General features: G+C 46.4%; 2 protein-coding genes across 3 annotated transcripts in view; one reads left to right on the plus strand and one right to left on the minus strand.

Annotated features, from left to right (window-relative positions):
- The window catches only part of LOC135700108 (MOXD1 homolog 2-like), a 618,927-nt gene that overhangs the window by 102,266 nt on the left and 497,164 nt on the right, over window positions 1-19,497 (plus strand). The gene's annotated exons all lie outside the window — the stretch shown is intronic.
- On the minus strand, window positions 510-1,871 carry LOC135700093 (uncharacterized). Its single transcript, XM_065220484.1, has one exon. The coding sequence runs from the start codon at window positions 1,869-1,871 to the stop codon at window positions 510-512; it is 1,362 nt and encodes a 453-aa protein (XP_065076556.1).

Below are 19,497 nucleotides of genomic sequence, written 5' to 3' on the forward strand. Positions count from 1 at the left end.
TAAAAAAATCGAATACTTCATCATTTCTCAATAGTGATGGAGTAATACGACATGCACTAAACTAAGGACACGGGATAGACTACAATAGATCAATTTACTGGTCGCAGTAGTGTTTGGTCCCGAACAGAGGAAAAAAAACGTCTCTTTAAACTGTTCCCCTACAAGAGGAGAATTTAGTTCATTCGAGACGGGTTTTAAACATCAGCTGTTTCATCATTGTGTCCCCCGTTAGGTCAATCGTCCTCCCTCACACACCTTGGTCTTTAGGACCTTAAAGACTGCCTCTTGTCGAATGAAGTGGCATGACTACCAGTCATTTTCTTTCTAATGCCACTTCAACTTACTCATGCTTATATCATATCGTATAAGTCTAACGTCCTCAGGAAGTTGAGCACAGTTTGCTCTGTACTCCTGTCGTTGAACAATACCTCACGGATTGTACCAACGACACCCATATCTTCCCTTAATTGTGCTCTTGCCGGGCACTCCACCAATAGATGATTTACATCTTATACCACACCGCATCCCTGGCAGTAGGCCACACTGCCGCTAAAACGAGGTCCACCATGACCAATCCTCAGCCGAGTCAGAACTTTCTGATCTGGAGAATTAGGTGCATCCTTCCACTCTTGTGTAGTGTTCTTGATGCGACGCAGGAATGCATCACGGTTGTTATGCCAAGACACATTCCATGCGTATCGCGAGGTTTGCTTCACCCAGCGGGTAGCGTCACTATAGGGCACCGGAGTGGCCTCTAGCCGAGCAAGACGACCCTGGTTAGCTAGTTTATCAGCAGCCTCATTTCCTGGTATACCTGCGTGTCCAGGTACCCATACAAAGGTTATGTTAGCGTACCGTTGCACCTCTATCAGCCACGGGTGTCCAACCTGCCCATGCTCAAGAGCAGAGAGACAATTCGCAGAGTCAGAAAATACAACGGCCTGAGACCCATTTGCTAGCCTACAAGCTTGCAGGAGAGCATAGGCCTCAGCTGAGAAGATACCACAGAGACCGGGTAACCGGCCGCAGCGGCTTATGTCCTCCCCAGACACCCCATAACCAACCTCCTCTTCGATTAATGAACCGTCCGTAAAAAGCTCGAGCCCTCCCTCGTATGAGGCAGCGACCTCCCTAAATGCAGCTTTCGCCACACTAGAGCTAGCCCCGCACATAGCTTTAACCCTCAAATCAACATTCGGGGCAGTAGCATCCCATGCCCGTTGCCACAGCCTAGCTCGCTGGGCTAACGTGGAAAGATCTACTCCCGTCAATTCGCTCCACCATTCTCTCGCCCTTGCAACCGTGGGCCTGTCATTGAGAATGGGATCCCTTTCTAGGAGCCTTAGCGCCTTGGTGGCCAGCTCTTCGGTGACAACATTCACCAAAGGAACCTTTCCATTCTCCACCAACAGAGAAGCTATCGGTGAAGACCTCAACGCTCCGCTACAAATTCTGTACGCCTCATTGTACTGAGGTTCCAGAATCTTGAGCAGGGAGACACCACCCCTGCTCCACAATTCCGCCCCGTAAAGGATGCTAGGGACAACCAGAGCCCTAGCAACCTTGGTCAATGTACGGCGAGAGGCTTCAGAGAAGCGACCATTTACGATCCGAAGGATATTCAACTTGTTGTTGACGTTATCCTTCACCAACTTGGCGTGCTTAACAAATCGGAGTTTGTTATCAATAGTCACACCAAGCAGTTTCATCTCGCGTACGGCCTTGACCGCATGCTCACCGATACTAACATATGGCAGGCTTGGTCTGTGATGATGACCAAAGCAGACGTGCAGCAGTTTGGACTTCTCGGGGGAAATCACAAACCCAACACCATCTGCCCAGTCAACGACAGACTGCACTGCATCCTGCATCTTGTGCCTAACCACCCTACCGTATTTACCTAACACGATAAGGGTAATATCATCGGCGTATACAATAATGTATACTTCCTTGCGAATGCGTTCAAACACTGAGTTCATCGCAATGAGAAACAGTGTAACCGAGAGTACAGCCCCTTGCGGGATGCCATTCTCCAGCAACCTCGAGGAAGAGGTTGCGCCAGCGTTCAATACTCGGAACCTACGGTTTTGTAGAAAGTTTTTTACGTAGTTAAACATACATCCTTGGAAGTCCCAGCTCTTGAGGGAAGTCAAGATAGGAAGCTTCCATGTCATATCATATGCCTTGGACAAATCGAGGGAGACTACATCTACATGCAAATCTTCCGACGAGGCCTTGTCCAATAAATGATCGAGCTCAGAGAAGAACGTCTCCGACCCATAGCCGCATCGAAATGCGTGTTGCCGTGGGTGGATCCGTCCTTGCCTCTCCAGCTCGGTTGACAGACGACGGTTAACCATCCGCTCGAGTGTTTTTCCCATGCAGCTCAGCAGGGTTATCGGTCGATAACCCTCTGTTAGGGTTTTATCCTTCCCAGTTTTGGGAATAGGAATAACCAACCCTTCTTTCCACTCGTCCGGTATCTGGCCGGAAAGTCAGACTTCGTTCATAGTGTCAAGAAGAGCCAATCGGCCGACAAAGGGTAATCTCCTAAGCAAGGGATACCCAATGTCGTCAGGGCCCGCAGCCTTACCAATGCCACGGCGTAGGGCCCAGTTGAGCTCTTCAAGCACGAATACCCTGTTGTAGTCTTTAACTAGACTACACTGCCTGTCACGGGAGTAGCGATACTCCCCCTCAGCCAATGACAGGAACTCATCACTGTGATTGCTGTTTGCCGACACCTTGGCAAATTGATCAGCAAATGCCTCAATGATAAGTCCTGGGTCTTTCGTGTAATCGCCATCCAACTTAATCACCCTCTCAACATGTCTAATCTTACCACCGACAGACTTTACCTGTAGCCATAGCTCGTGGTTTCCGATATGTCCGCGGTGAAAGCAGACCATGTATCCCGCTTTGCAGCTTTGATTACGCTTCTAGATTTAGATTGAGCAAGCTGAAACTCCCTTAATCTATCGGCCCTAGAAGGACCATCAAGCTGCAACCTACGCAGCGCCCTTAGACATTTACGTCTAGCCTTAATCGCTGTATGAACTTCTGTCCCCCACCAAGGGACAGTTTTCATACCTCCTCTCCCTCCAGCCTTTGGGATGTGACGATGAGCGGCCTTACTCAAGATTTGGGTCCAGTCACCTGGTCTCAATATCCTGTCATCACCAGGCAGTTGGCGACAGACTTCTTTGCCAAAGCTGTCCCAATCTGCCTTCTCAAGGTTCCATCTAAGTCTTGTTACAGTAGATGGGAGGTCTACAGCCTGTGACAATGAAATAGGGAAATGATCACTTCCGTGTAAGTCATCGTCAACCCGCCAGATAAACTGACTGGCTACATCCCAAGAGGTTATGGCCAGATCAATCACGGACTCTACCCCGGTGGTGGGATCGAATCGAGTCGGTCTGCCATCGTTCAGCACTGAACAACCCAACGTGTCCAGTAGCTGATACAACCTCTCACCACGAACGTCAGTCTTATGTGATCCCCAGGAGGGGTGATGCGCATTCAGATCGCCCACTATCACATAAAGGACAAGCAGCTGCGAGATGAGATCTTGCAGTTTTCCGATGACGTTCACTTCCTTGCCAACCCTATTCCTCGGAGCCATGTATAAGCTACAAACAGTCAGCTCATACGGAAACTGAATGGTGACCGCGGTGGCCTCCAGTTCAGTATCCAACTGCTCTACCTTATGTGGTATATCTTCTCTAACAGCCAATCTAGTGCCGTGGATGTAGGCATTAATGTGAGGCTTAATATACCACTTATATCTACCAGCGAGATAGTTTGGAGGTAGATCTGCTACCTTGGCCATCGTTTCTTGGAGAGCGACGACACAAGGGTTCAGTTTCTTTGTCAATAGCTGGATCTCAGATAACTTTGATCGCAACGCATGGACATTCCATTGCAATATTACGTTCGATGGCTCTTTACCATTCTGTTGTGGGACATCAGACATGGTAACTACTTTTTACCGGTAACAGCATCGTTTTCGCGCTCCGATACCGAGTCCATAGGGAAAGAAGGTGCTGTATTTTCTCCTTTTTCCGGCTTTTCTTACCTCGAGTGTCCTCGAGGCCGGCGGTCTGCTTCCGTTTCCTACGGGTCACGGGAGCAGTAACCTCGCTCTCATCAGAGTCGAGGTTAAAGCCAATTCTTTCGAGTTGTCCAACAAGGGAAGCTAATTCCATCTCAAGGCATGTCTTGGACTCCTTGAGCTGTTTGATTTTCCCATTGCCAAGGGCGACCTCCTTTCGCAGACTTTCCACCAACTTTTCCAGGAGCTGTTTGTCCTTCTCGGTTGGTGTTTCGACAACAGGCAAGGGGTCGGTGCCAACCTCTTGGGTTAGCACTTTGCCCTCCCTACCAGTAGCCTTTCCACTCTTGGTAACTACTTGCGTAAGACCGGTAGGTCGACTAGCACCAACCCCAGTACTCTTGCACTGGGTAGTCCCCTTTTTGCCGGCCTTCGCACCCTTTGCAGGTGGAGCTCCGTCTGTTCCCTTGCTCTGAGGGTTCGACTTCTCAGCTCCCTGCTTGGCCTTCTTCTTCTTCTTACCTTTGGAAGGCAAAAAGGGCACCTGCTGACCCTTACCAGAGTCAACAGGTGCCGTCCTAGCAGCAACCGCTGCATAAGACTTCCCGCTTCGCTCGACGCTATAAACCTTCTTGGCATCCCCAAAGGAGACACCAAGGTTGGTTTTGATCCTAAGGATATCAGCTTCCTTCACGTAGGTAGGGCACCTACGGTTAGTCGGCTGATGATTGCCTCGGATAAGGTGTTAACCTTCCCCTCGCCACTACTCTTGCAGATTCTGTGGACATCTACTACACCTTGTGTAGCAAAATGCTCCTTCAGAGTCAGCTCCGATTCGTTGATGATATCAATACTTGATACCACGCAACGAACTTTATTCAAAGTAGGGTGTGCACCCACCCGAACTTTGAATCCTTCGCTAAGTTCAGTGATCTGCTTCAGCTTTTCAGCATCAGCAGGACCACTAACCTCTTGCACGTAACGCGAACCACCCCGATCCGTGTGGGCCTCAACAGTATGCCCAGCAGAACGCTGAACCGCTGAAGCCACGTCAAGATGGTTTCACGCTACTTTACCGCCTCCTTCGACTGCCTCCATGAGGAGAACAATCGTCCCGCTGCGTTTATTTTTCGCCAGGGTCCATCGACCCTCACAATAGCTGATTCTGTTTTGCATAATCAACTATTTCGTATGGGAGAGACCCTCTCGGGCCGAAGCCGCCGGAGTCTGTTCCCAATGCAAACCATAGGGGAAACAATATAGGACAGTGCCTCACCCCTATCACACTGAACGGAAACACTTAAGACGGGAGGTTCCAACTGCCAGCCCGAATCGCTCCGTTGCTTCAAACGTGGACGTTAGAAGTAGGTCCATACACTCTACCTACAGAATGCATTCATCCTGAACAAACTTTAGCCACACGAAATCCACTATCTACAATTGTTTAAAGTCCGGTAGACAACTGACTGCCGCCAGAAAGGCTGAGCACGATAATCGGATGGGCCTAAGACATGACTAGGTCCCATCCTGCACACATTCAAAACCTTCGGACTCCCCCGTTCTTGTTCGCGTTTCTGGCTACAACGCATCATAGCCAGCAACCCCACCGAGCACCGCGTGGAGATAAGAATCGGAGTTCAGATGCACAGATATCGCAAGTCGCCGATCGTCTGGCAGAGCCCGACAACCGTTCACGAGCGTTCTTATGCACTGCTTTACCCGGCTGTAGGGAGGGAGTGAACTTTCGTCCGTTCGAGTTCTGGGTTTGATTTTGTCTGGGAGCATGTGATGGCAGCTGGTGAAAATTTCGTCCACCGTCCATTTCTTTCGAACGGGTCGTATAGGTTGTATTGCTTCCAGTTTCTGTTTCAATAGTTTAATATTTGCCATGAATCATGCTCATGAATTAAATAAATTGAAAATGTAAATACAATCACAAAAGCCTAACTTCAGGGTTGCCAAACTCATGGGATACTGACACCTTGATTCATACACTTCGGCCTACTTCGGAATGATCGGCACAACGCTTGGCACAGCTTTCGGCACTGCCAAAACTCATGGCACAGATTAAGGTGTGCAGAGTTGAATACCCCTTGATGCATGGTCATTATCAGTGTCATTCCTTAATTTTGTTGCTAAGGAATCCAATTTTGACTGACAAAGGGGTGCGCTTTTGGAGGATGTTCCAACACTCCCAAGGGTATAAATAACAGGACCTTCCGAATCGGAAGCTTGCGATAAATGCAAGAATGACAAGTGTAAAAAAAATCGAATTTTGCATCATTTTTTAAATGCACTAAACAAAGGACACGGGATACAATAGATCAAATTACTGGTTGCAATTGTGTTAGATCCCGAGCAGAGGAAAAACAAAATTTCCATATCTACATAAAGCTGGAATTAGGGCGTAACAGCCTATGTAAACAATGACTTCACTCGACGATTTCTAGAAATTCCAGGCACGTCTACATAAAGCAACATATTCATTGAGTAGGGAAAGTCTTCTCCTACTCGATGGTGATGCTGATTTACCAATGAGAGCCTTGGCTTTCAAGAAATCATCGAGAGAAATCATTGTTTACAAAAGCTGATTCCCCTAATTCTATCTAGATATGAATTTCATAAGGGTAGGTCCAAGTCAGTTCCTTACTTAATGCGTTAATATTTTGAGAGGCTAATCAGGACACAAACGCTTCCATTTGAGCACTGTGGAGCGAAAATTTCAAATTTTGCATCAGTCTAACCATCTTCATGGCATCAACGCTCATTTTAGAAAATACCACCTATTTTTCCTTTTATGAAACTCGCATTCAACCACACTTCATAACATCGCATCCTTTCAACTTGCATGAGGTCACATACTCAAACACACGCATTCGCCAGAGTCTTCCGACAGATGTTATCTTCCACCACCACCGGTCGCCAAACTCGTTCAGACGATGCATTATTATTCATACATTTTTGCTCCCACTGCGTTAGAAAAACCACCGCAGACGCACATGTGCTGTGGCACTGCAATCCGCAATTTGCTCGCGGGTATCATCTAATCTAATGAAAATTTCAACGACTAATCCCATACGACGAACGACGACAACGACGTCCACCGAGTGCATCTGATGATGATGGCATTCAAAACTCGAACCGTTCGGATTGAATCTCATTTCGCGTAGGAACCAGGCTTTGGCAAGGATTCAGTTCTGTCCCCCAACTACCATCACCACAACAAACGAGAAAAAAAAAAATAATCATGACATTCCCGCGAAAAAAAAAAACCCTAAATTAATTTATTGCTCGGCTTTCTCCTTTTTCGATCCAATCCGTTGTTGCTGTTCCGATATTGTACCCACCCAAAACGTGCTCTCAAAAATCTGCACAACATCAGCACCGCAGAAAGCAGTGTCCGTCAATGGGAACAGACATTTCAAGCTGAACAATGCATTAGGTCCTAAGTAACAGTGACAGATTCTCTTCGTCGACTTTCTCTTTACATCCTCGCGGCCATTTTAAGACATTCCCAGCTAATTTCAGTACACAGAATCTGCTCAGTACCCTAGTGTTTAACGAAAGAGAAAGTCGATGAAGAGAATCGATCAATACTACAAGGACCTAATGCATTGTTCAGCTTGATTTTTATGATACTCCGACCGCCTCCCGCATCGGTTCCCGATCGAATTCGGACGGTGAATGACGATGATGATGTTGTGTCTCATCGCCGTCGCCGCCGCCGCCACCGCCGCCGCCGCCACTGCTCGTCGTAGACGATTGAAAAATAACATTCGGGGTGCCCCCCGGTGCGATGAGTGGATCCGCGGTCGGTTGGTAGTAGCGCGGCAACCAAAAATATTTTGCATTCTAGTTAATTAAGTCGAAAAATGTCCAAACTCTGTGTCGCGTCGTCGGCCTCGTTCGGAACTACTGCCTCGGTTGGCTTCAACCGAGGACCGAGGGGGTTCCACTAATTGATGAGAAAATATTTCAAATTTTGATGCCTTCCGTGTCAGAGTACGGACCGGCCGAGCGTTCGGAATGGATGGGAGATTGGGGATTTTTTTTTTCTCTCTAGTGTAGCACTGCTGTGCGGTACATTTGTGAGAGGAAAGTATTTTTCGGTGCCTGATTATCACCGAGATGCTTCTGCCGTTTGTCTTTTGTGTAGAGGCGAATTTTTCGAGCGTGTTTGGAGCTGATGAGACATTAATGAGCTAGGCGAATTTCGGTGCTCTATACGGAAGGGTTCGGGTTTCGAGAACGAAAGGGTAAATTAATTATGATTGAAATTCTTAGAACCTTCTTAGGAACTGATCATTTCAGTGGTTCTGGGTTTGGACGTAATGAGTTCGGACAACTAGGGAAATTCGTTGCCAATGCTACCTCTCCCTCTCATTCTAGTGTGAAATGAGAAGGTAAGGCGAATGAATTGACGAAAATCGTCATCAAAGTGCCCCTAACACATCATATAAAGCTTTATTTAGTTGTTCAATCTACTTAACTTTACAGAGCCGAGGATTCTTGGTCACTGTACAATACATCTTAACACTATAATCAAAAGGTACAACACAATAAACACTTTATCTACCGCAATCCATAAAGCCTCCTCCATCAGAACGGGAGCCGCTTCCAGTGGTTTCATTGTATGGCAGTATTGCCAACGGGGGTCAGAGCGCTTCGATTGCAGCAATGGACGCAAAACGTGATCAGCACTCACACGCTCATCACGAAACGGTTGCTTTCCAAAGCCGACGACGCATCGACCGAAAGAACTGCTGATGAAGAACAATGAGGATAGGGTTACCATATGGTATCCTAAAAGAGGACATGTCCTTCTTTTTCAATAATTTTTCTACGTCATCCTTTTGCCCGAAAATGTCCTCCTTTTTAATCCTTGCATTTTTTTTCCAGTAACATATTCATAAAATTGTTTTCAAAGAGCGTTGTTTGCAGAGCTTTTTTGTTTAATTATGTGGCAGCTTCATCCGAGGCCTCTTCTTATCTAGCAGATGCCATTCGATGGTGGGACTAATGCCGCGGACACACTTGTATGACCTACTATGAGCATAAGTATTATTTGTATAATACATTAAAAGCAAACCCATGGTCACACTTGTATAGTTTGTGTATAGTTGTTGTATGGTGCTCATAATTATTACACAAATAATGCTCATGCTCATAGTAGGTCATACAAGTGTATCCGCGGCATAAGGAGTATATTACAGCTGTCAACCCCCTACATTTAGGCTGCGATCCATTTGGTGAATTTGAACTTATATTTGACAGATGGAAAATTTTCAAATCATCCTGCTATTCTACCCGACTTATTTCAGACAAACCTGGAATCAATTTTGACAAACAATTTCTCGAAAATAGGACGATCAACAACAGCAGAAAAGTTGGCGAAGCAGTTTCTTGAGAAAAAGTACGCACTTTTGCAGGAGGCAGCCAGCGGGAGGAGTTCAACGACTAGTTCCAGCATAAGCAGAGTACGAGACTGGGTGAATGTCAACAACACACGTCGACAAGGTGTTATGTTGAACCTGGACGTAGGTGTCTTCGATCCACAGCGGTACTCAATGCAGAATCCAGGAACGTTAGTAGGCATGAATCTGTTAGCAGCACCGAGACAGCATTCAATTTCACTGAGACAGGATCAACTGACCATTGGACGAACCTTTTCGATGAGAGAAATGTCCAGTGGTGCAACGGGACCAGTGAGTACGCCTGTGGAAGTGGATCTTACATGTCAACACGTTCCAATATCAAGCGCGGTAGGAGATCAGTACGTTCTCGAGCGTGCTCTGTCACGTCTGCAATGATCCAGAGGACAACCACGATTTGAGGAAGACTTTGACGATCCATGTCCACTCACCAAGAGACAGCTGGCGGCGCGTCAGGCATTATCGAAAGATCTGCCAAGCTTTTCAGGGAATCCAGAGGAGTGGCCTATATTTTTCTCGTTCTTAACCAACTCAACAGCCGCCAGCCATGTGTGGGTTCACAGACGCAGAAAACGCAATCCGGCTACAGAAAAGCCTAACAGGAAAGGCATACGATGCAGTGAAGAGTCGTTTGATGCACCCGTCGAACATGAACCAAGTCATCGCTACGCTACATATGAGATTTGGGCAGCCAGAAGCCATTGTCCACTCGCTGATTGCAAAAATGACAGCCTTGCTGGCGTTAAGAAAAGACAAACTCGAAACGATAATGGTCGTTGAAGTTCATAACTTTTGCGCCATCGTGGACGCGTGCGAGTTAGAGGAGCACATGTATAAGACTGTTGTATCAACTCGTCTGCAGATTGCCACCGTCCATCAAACTGGACTGGGTCAGGTAGGGGCTTCCTTAACACGCATCTGGACTCGAATGCTGCAGAATCGCATTCGTGGAAGGAGACTGTTCAAAAACCTTCGAACAACAAGTGCCCGGTTTGCAAGTCCAGTTGCAAAGTAATTGAAAAATGCAAACAGTTCTTGGAGTTATCGAGAGATTCCCGGTGGGCTGTGGTGCACGACTTTAGGCTGTGTTGTCGCTGTTTGAGGAAACATAACGGTGGATGTAAGGCCCAGCCGTGCGGAAAGGATGGATGCACGCGGAAGCATCACGCGCTACTTCACAACGAGAATCAGAGCAAGAAGGATGCGGATCCGATGACTGATGAAAGTCAGCCAGATCGACAGGATGCGAGGTCATCAAGACATGAGATGAGACATGCAACACTCACCGCTCTAGCTCCAGCACTTCTCTATTCCGTTACATCCCAGTCACACTGCACGGAAAGAGCGGGTACGTGCAGAAGTTCGCATTCTTGGACGAAGGTTCAAAGCTTAGCCTCATGGACCAAGACCTAGCTGACAAGCTCGAATTGGGTGGAGTGAAAAGCACACTGTATCTTCGATGGATCGGTGGCACTGAGCGTTGCGAGAGAGACTCCTTAATCACTACCGTTTCGATTGCGGACAATCACGACGGAGCAAAGATGTTCAAACTAAATGAATTGCGATCGGTGAAAGAGCTTCAGTTGCCACGGCAATCCCTAGACGCAGGAAGGTTGAAGGAACAGTATCCGTATCTGCGTGGTCTACCCATCGAGTCATACGAAGACGCCCGACCACGAATTCTGATCGGCCTGAAGCACGCGAACGTTGAGCTGGGTTTAGACAAGGCAAGTCAATTGATCAAGTTAGTTGAATTCGCGAATTGAACGTGTAAACCATGCCATTCAACTGACTTGATCAACTAACTTGAATTGAAAAAATTTGAACCACACGCAAACCAAAAATCTATTACAATGAATTTTAGTTCCGTTTCCTATCATCCTCTGTTCATGAACATCGCAACGAATGTTAGCGATTTAGCATGCAAGCGATGTAATGGTTTTTAGTCTTTTTTATTTCGTGTTCTATCTACGCTTTCGACTATACCAGTAAGCTTGTAGAACGACGCACATTGTAGAACATTGTAGAACGACACACACACTTGCCTCGAATCTCTCCAGCAGAAAAAGCATACGAAGTCGAGTGTGAGAGGAAAGGAACGCTTCTTGTTTGCTTTTAGGCTATTCTTATTCAGAAGCATGAAGAGAGCAGTGGAGAAAGCACAGGTCTGATAATCGCAAAGTTCGTGGTTCGAGTCGAGTATATATCGCATCCTCGGTTCATGCGGTCTCCACTTACATCCTCTGATGATGAATCACACATAATTGTAAGCGAATCTTACATCCACCGGTTGGGTGCAGGCTCAACTTTTCAAGCCAATTGAATTCAACTGAGTTGATCATTTGACTTGCCTAATCTAAACCCAGCTTTATTAGTCTCGTACTGTGGAGCCGAGAAGGAAAGCAGGAACAACCAATTGCCATCAAGACGCGATTGGGGTGGACCGTGTGTGGTGGAAGCGATGGCGAAAATGCACATTTTCGCAATAAATTATAATATTGGAAAATCTCTCTGTTGTTGATCGTGTGATTTTCGGGGTGTTTGTCAAAATTGATTCCTGCCCAGACAACCAGAAGTCGTATAATAATGTACGGACAGTATCGTAAATTGCTACATTTTTAGTCAAAATCGCATATAAGAATGGCATACCTCGCATTATGTTTAAGTTAAATCGTATAGAATGCAAATTTCCGACCAATATGCGATGACTCATTTTTCCATCGTACTGTATCACGCATTAAATCGGATTACATCGTTAGACTTTTCAAAATGAATTTGTTATTACAGATTAAATCGTAAATGATGTTAAATCAACTGGTTTAAAACTAAATTAAAATATGCACGTATGGCCTCCACTTTTGTACGTATAAGCCATTTCTTTGCATTATATACGAATTGTTTGTTTGTATATATGTTTGTACATCACGAAAACAACTTTGAATATACGTGCATTCTGGTTGTTTGGGTGGTCTGCCAGACGTACAATAGCAGGTTTATTTGAAAATTTTCTATCTGTAAAATTTAAGTTAAAATTCACAGCCACATAGATTGAATCCAACATGTGTTCGAGTTTGGCGTTCCGGTTCTATGGGATTTTAGAAGCGTAACTATTCAAATCGACGTACCTGGTGTTGTAAACAATCTCTTCAATCGACGATTTGTCTTAACTGCTAACTCACCCACGCAAACGAACATCAGCATCAGGTAGGACACATTTTCGCCTACAAGCTGGTGTTGTTAGTTTCTGTGAGTGAGCTTGTAGTTGCCGCAAATCGTCGATTGAAGAGATTGTTTACAAAAGCAGATAAGTCGATTTGAATAGTAACGCTTGATTTGTTTAGGCTGCTCCCATACTGAGAGCGAAGAGGCACGCAAATCGTGAAATTGAATGTAAGGAATAATACTAATAATAGGAACTCTTTTGTATAGAACGCTAAGCGCGCCTCTTCGCTCTCACTATGGCAGCGGCCTTAGAGTTCTATGCTGAATCAATGGTAAAATTAACAGGTTGCTTAGATGTTCCATGTTGGTTTCAATCAGCGATGACATGACATACTTACTTACCAATCAGGCTAAGGCCTTGTTGTCCTCTGCTGTCCGAAGAAGTCGTCTAAATTCTACTCGATCCATGGCCACAGTTCGCCAGCCTCGTAGTCTGCGAAGGGTCCGCAGGTCACCTTCTACTTGGTCGATCCACCTTGCCCGCTGCGCGCCTCTTCTTCTTGTTCCTGTTGGGTCGCTTTCTAGAACCATTTTCACTGGGTCGTCGTGCGGCATTCTTCCGACGAGCCCAGCCCACCGTAGTCGCTCAATTTTTGCAATGTGGACGATGGATGGCTCTCCCAGCAGCTGGTGCAATTCGTGGTTCATTCGCCTCCTCCACGTTCCGTCATCCATCAGCACTCCACCGTAGATGGTACGCAACACCATGCGTTCGAAAACACCAAAGGCGCGTTGGTCCTCCACGAGCAAAGCCCAACAAACAATTTTAGCTGCAGACTAGCTTATACAGGCAAAAATTAGCTGTATAAGCCAATTTTTGGTTGTATAAGCTGATTTGCAGCTAAAATTGTTAGTTGGGAGTCCAGGTCTCGTGGCCGTAGAGTACCACCGGTCTAATCAGCGTCTTGTAGAAAGTCAACTTCGTGCGACGGCGAATTTTATTCGACCGGAGCGTCCTCTAGAGTCCAAAGTAGGCACGATTCCCTGCCATAATGCGTCTTTGAATTTCTCTGCTGGTATCATTTTTGGCGGTCACCAGTGAGCCCAAATACACGAACTCATCGACCACCTCGATTTCTTCACCGTCAATCTGAACTCGGGGTGAGAAGCTAACATTGTCTTCCCTAGAACCTTTTCCTTTCATGTATTTTGTCTTTGATGCGTTGATGGCAAGTCCAATCTGCCTAGCTTCAGCCTTCAGTCTGATGTATGTTTCCGCCATCGTCTTAAAGTTCCGTGCCATGATGCCGATGTCATCGGCGAAGCCAAGAAGCTGGATGGACTTCCTGAAGATCGTGCCACTCGTGTCTATCCCAGCTCTTCTGATCACACCTTCTAACGCGATGTTGAACAGCAGACACGAAAGTCCATCACCTTGCCGTAACCCCCTTCGAGATTCAAAGGGACTCGAGACTGTCCCCGATACTCGAACAATGCACATCACTCGATCCATCGTCGCCTTGACCAATCGCGTCAGTTTATCCGGAAGTCCGTACTCGTGCATAATCTGCCATAGCTGATCTCGATCGATTGTGTCGTATGCGGATTTGAAATCGATGAACAAATGATGTGTGGGCACGTTGTATTCGCGGCATTTCTGCAGAACCTGCTGAATCGCGAAAATTTGGTCCGTGGTAGCGCGGGCACCCATGAATCCCGCCTGGTATTGCCCCACGAACTCTCTTGCAAATGGTGACAGACGGCGGCATAGAATTTGGGAGAGTACCTTGTAGGCGGCGCTCAGCAGTGTTGCAGCAATCCAACTTGTCGCTCTTTTTGTATATTGGGCATGCGACACCTTCCATCCACTCCTCCGGTAATATCTCCTCCTCCCAAATCTTGGCAATTACCCAGTGCAGCGCTCTAGCCAGTGCTTCACCACCGTATTTTAATAGCTCACTTGGTAGTTGATCTACACCAGTTGCTTTGTTGTTCTTCAACCGACCGATCTCCTCCTCAACTTCTTGAAGATCAGGGGGCGGTAGCCTGTCGTCTTCTGCACGTACTCCAAGGTCTGTTGCCGTGCCACCTTCGTTTTCTGCTGCTTCACCGTTGAGGTGCTCGTCATAGTACTGCTTCCACCTCTCAATCACCTCACACTCGTTCGTGAGAAGGTTACCGTCCAAGTCCTTGCACATATCGGCTTGCGGCACGTAGCCTTTGCGCGAACTATTTAGCTTCTCATAGAACTTCCGTGTGTCATTTGCGCGGTACAGATTTTCCATCGTCTCGCGATCTCGGTCTTCCTGCTGACGCTTCTTCCTTCGGCAAACCGAGTTTTGTCTGTTCCGCGCATGTCTGTATCGCTCCACATTCAATCTCGTGCGGTGTTGCAGCATTCTCGCCCGTGCTGCATTCTTCTCCTCTACTAAAAGTTTGTATTCGCCGTCAAACCAGTCATTTATTCGGTCCGGAATTGCAGTACCTAGTGCCGCTGCAGCAGTACTACCTATGGCGGAACGGATGTCTCTCCAGCCATCTTCAAGAGAAGCTGCGCCAAGCTGCTCTTCCGTGGGTAGTGCAACTTCCAGCTGCTGCGCGTAGTCCTGGGCAACTCCGGCGTCCCGTAGTTGCTCAATGTTGGATCGCGACGTTCGACTTCGACGTGTGTTATGCACCGTTGAGAGTTTTGAGCGCATGCATACTGCAACTAGGTAGTGGTCCGAATCTATGTTCGCACTGCGGTACGTGCGGACGTTGATAATATCGGAAAAGAATTTCCCGTCGATTAGAACATGATCGATTTGGTTTTCTGTGTGTTGGTCAGGTGATCTCCAGATGGCTTTGCGGATATCCTTGCGGGGGAAAAAGGTACTTCGAACTACCATACCCCGAGAGGCTGCAAAGTTCACGCATCGTTGGCCGTTGTCGTTCGATACGGCATGCAGGCTGTTTGGCCCGATTGTCGGTCTATACATTACCTCCCGTCCTACCTGAGCGTTCATGTCGCCGATAACGATTTTGACGTCCCGTTGCGAACAGCCGTCGTACACCTGCTCCAGCTGCGCATAGAACGCTTCTTTCTCGTCGTCGGGTCTCTCTTCGTGTGGGCAGTGCACGTTGATGATACTGTAGTTGAAGAAACGGCCCTTAAGCCTCAACTTGTACATCCTCGCTTTGATCGGTTGCCAACCAATCACGCGTTGGTGCATCTTACCCAGCACTACAAAGTCGGTTCCCAGCTCGTTGGTGGTGCCACAGCTCTGGTAGAAAGTAGCCGCTCGATGCCCGCTTTTCCATACCTTTTGTCCCGTCCAGCAAAGTTCCTGCAGTGCTACGACTTCGAAGTTGCGTGGTTCAAGTTCGTCATAAGTTAACCTATCGCAGCCCGGGAAGCCGAGCGATTTGCAGTTCCATGTTCCGAGTTTCCAATCGTAGTCCTTATTACATCGCGTAGGTCTGTGTCGGAACAATCATCCGTATTTGCAACTTTATGTTTTTTTTTCCAGGGCGGCTTGTTGGGCCTGCCCCAACCCCCTGTCTCGCCGGGGACCATCGTGCACAGCTGTGTTTAGAGTCCCACGCTGGCACTAGGACGGTGATTAGCCGCTCTTAACATGGAGAAAAGACGCCGTTTTGAGCCGCACCTCCATGGTGAACAGACGCTCGGATTTGGTGAAGCATTTCCTCTATCACCGTACTATGGTTACCGCGCCAGTGTTCGCGTCGCACCTCTTCACTTTGCTATTGCCGGACTGGCAACATTGCTCAGGCTACGCCACCCAGCTGTGTCCATGTTTCCGCTGGTAGTCTTTTGTTATCATATGACTCGAGGAGGCGTGAAGTAGGAACTTGTGAGGACCAGGGCTAGGTATTCCGCTCCTTCCAGGTTGTCAACTCACCATTTTGTAGCCCAAGCGATGACATGTATCCTCATTTTTAAACATGATAAAATTTGGCATGGTTTTAAGGCTGTAAAGCTGTAGTTTTCATGCAAATCAGCTAAACTAGATCATTTCCAAGTATCAAAAATGAATTATGAAGGCTAGTTTGATGCATTTTTCAGAAGTATAACGAGAAGATTAGCTATGAACAATCTCAATTGAACCTTAGCAAATCATGGATTTTATGATAGCGCACATATTATTAAAACGTCTGATAAAAACTCATTGTCCACCTTTAATGTTAAGAAAGGGAATCATTGTCCTTCTTAATCTCCAAACCTCAAATCAAATGTCCTTCTTTTCAAATTTTTGATATGGTAACCCTTAATGAGGAGGACCACCCAATGGTTGTTGTCTAGATAACAGACGATCGCGTGGCTTACATCGAGAGTGACCTGCTTTTGTTTTGAGTGAACACTGATGTGAAGCTTTATATAACATGAGAATTGAAATATAAGATCATTACCCAAGTAACATTGCAAGTTTATTTCGAGGTTTTAAAGCATTCTACAAGTCATGGTCTACAGAACCCTCATAAAACCAAAATTGTTACTTTGATCGTAGCCATAAAGGGTGGAACGGTCAAAAATTGGTCATTCATGATTCAGTGCACACTGATTATGTTAGTGTATAAATGATTTAAGTTTATTTTGTTTTGAAGTTCAATGACTAAAAAACACAGGAAAATGATTTGATTAGGCTTCCAAATTTCCAAATGTGAATTGTCGGGCTTTTCGTTTCACACCTCTCACCATACGTCAAAACGTCAATTTGCTTGAACTGTTTCTCATTTCCAACTTTTTTCTGAGTTTTCTTAAGGTTCTGCTTAACGATTGTCAAATATGTTGCAATTGGGTTGGCTCCGGGCTCCGGCGAGTTTGGAGGGTTTTTGTACGACTTGCACGATGTTGGTGGTATACCTTTCCTTAGCCATTTTCCCGTAGTGACAGGAAGCAAGGTCTGACCAAAACAGCACGAACCAACTGTGTTTTTAAAAAAGGCAACAATCGTTTCTGTAAACATTTCTTTTCATAAATATCTTGGTTGGCAATGCCGGCTGTCACGAAAACTTTTTTTGCTTAAACTTAGCTGGAACCAATCTACAATATGAATTATACCGGATTCTGAATGAACTGCCCACATACATTTCATATAGTTGTTTACAAAACGGCCCCCTTGCTACTCCTTCGTAGACTTACTATGTATGTTCTTGGTCATTCGAATTTCCAAGAAACCTCTTCAATTGGTTAATCGACTGATGAAGCATGCATATTTTATGAGCAATCGTTTCACAGTTTACTGTAAGACATCGATGTAAATTTCCTCGTGAAAATTTCCTATTTCCACCCTTGTAAGCAAAGCATGCGGCTGATGGATTTCGTTCTGCCCCCATCAAGTGGCCGAGTTCAATTTGCTCATCGCCTGTCAGCGATGCTTACACCCGCTAGCAGGTCGGGGATATAATCATATTCACACTGGAATGCTTATTTGTCCAATCGAAAATCCTTTACTCGTCGGCTCTCGTCCTTACATTTCTGCCACGGCAGACACCCAGAATGAGATCCAATCCGACACATACTGGAGCTGCTACCAGGCGATAACAAGTGTATCAATCGAGTTATGCTCGGTGTATAACAAGTCCTCGCACCCAATCTCACCAACAGCCATCATCAGCAGCATCATCACATTTGCTAGCATTGTCACCCAATAGGCAGCAGTGCAGCAGCATCATTATTGTCGTACGCTTCGATGCTACTTGAGAGTGTTGTTGGTACGATTGAACACTCTACGTCACCTCCTATCCTCCTATCATCGGAGGTCCTCCAAACCATTTTCAAGTGCCTCGAACTACTTCCCTTCCTGGTGATTGGAAACTGAAGAGTCACAAAACAGTAGTCATTCTCCCCAATCCAGCCGGTTGTCATCGCACGACCTTTCCTTAATGCGGACAACACGTCCTCATTGGCAATCACTTCTGCTGGTGTACACATCACTGCATCGGAATAATTATGCCTCTCACCGTCGCATTCCCACATTCCATCCTAGAAGGATGGTCAGATTAGGATTTTCGAGTTGAGAAATTATATGGATACGATCATTAGCACCGTCGTTATCGCCCATCTGCAAATATTGGCCGCTTGCGGAGTGGCTCTACGGCTCGAGCGAAATGGAAAGCCATCAATCGATCGATTGGAACTAAGGACACGAACACACGCACAGGTGTGGGTAGGGTTATTGATCTTATTTCTGTCCTACTGAGAGCATTCCGCGCTATATCTGGCTTGTTCTAATGGATATGCACTCAAACTGGAGTGATTCTTCTATAGACGACTTCTAAATTTATTTACCATTCCATTTGGATTTGATAAAGGGTCACAAATTGTTAAAACTTTTGCACTGCTTCTATATAACAAATTCGTCCTACGAGTTTCAATTCCATCCAAAGGCTCTTCATTTGTTTTGAGAACAATGGATCTGAAAGCATCGGAACAAACGTATTATTGATTTTTGCACGGCGAAATTAGTGTGCCCGAGCGAACGCAAATGGGCGAGTGCGATGAAGTAGCTCTCTACCCTATGTGAATTGGTATTACCTTGGTTCAAGTTACGTGAACGTGTGCGCTGTTCACAGTGGAGATGGAGGCGAGTATGGTTATTGAATTTGATTGTGTGCCCGTAAATCAAGACGTTTTACCCGGTACGCAGCACCTGAGGTGCGTGAAACGATTGATGATGCTCCCCGATCAGCACCCCCCCACCTCGCGCCAAAGGCATCACGATTCGATAGATGTGGATACACAATCCAATTCTCCTCGATTCTGGTTCGATCCCGAAGCAAGCAGAAGGCAAATTCGAACTCGCAGAGCCATAAAATCTTATGAATGCGTGCCTGGCTGTGTGCCAG

Source organism: Ochlerotatus camptorhynchus, unplaced genomic scaffold (assembly GCF_037179485.1).
Source record: "Ochlerotatus camptorhynchus isolate MF236.1 unplaced genomic scaffold, CSIRO-AGI_Acam_v1.1 ptg000128l, whole genome shotgun sequence".
NCBI classification, from domain to species: domain Eukaryota; kingdom Metazoa; phylum Arthropoda; class Insecta; order Diptera; family Culicidae; genus Ochlerotatus; species Ochlerotatus camptorhynchus.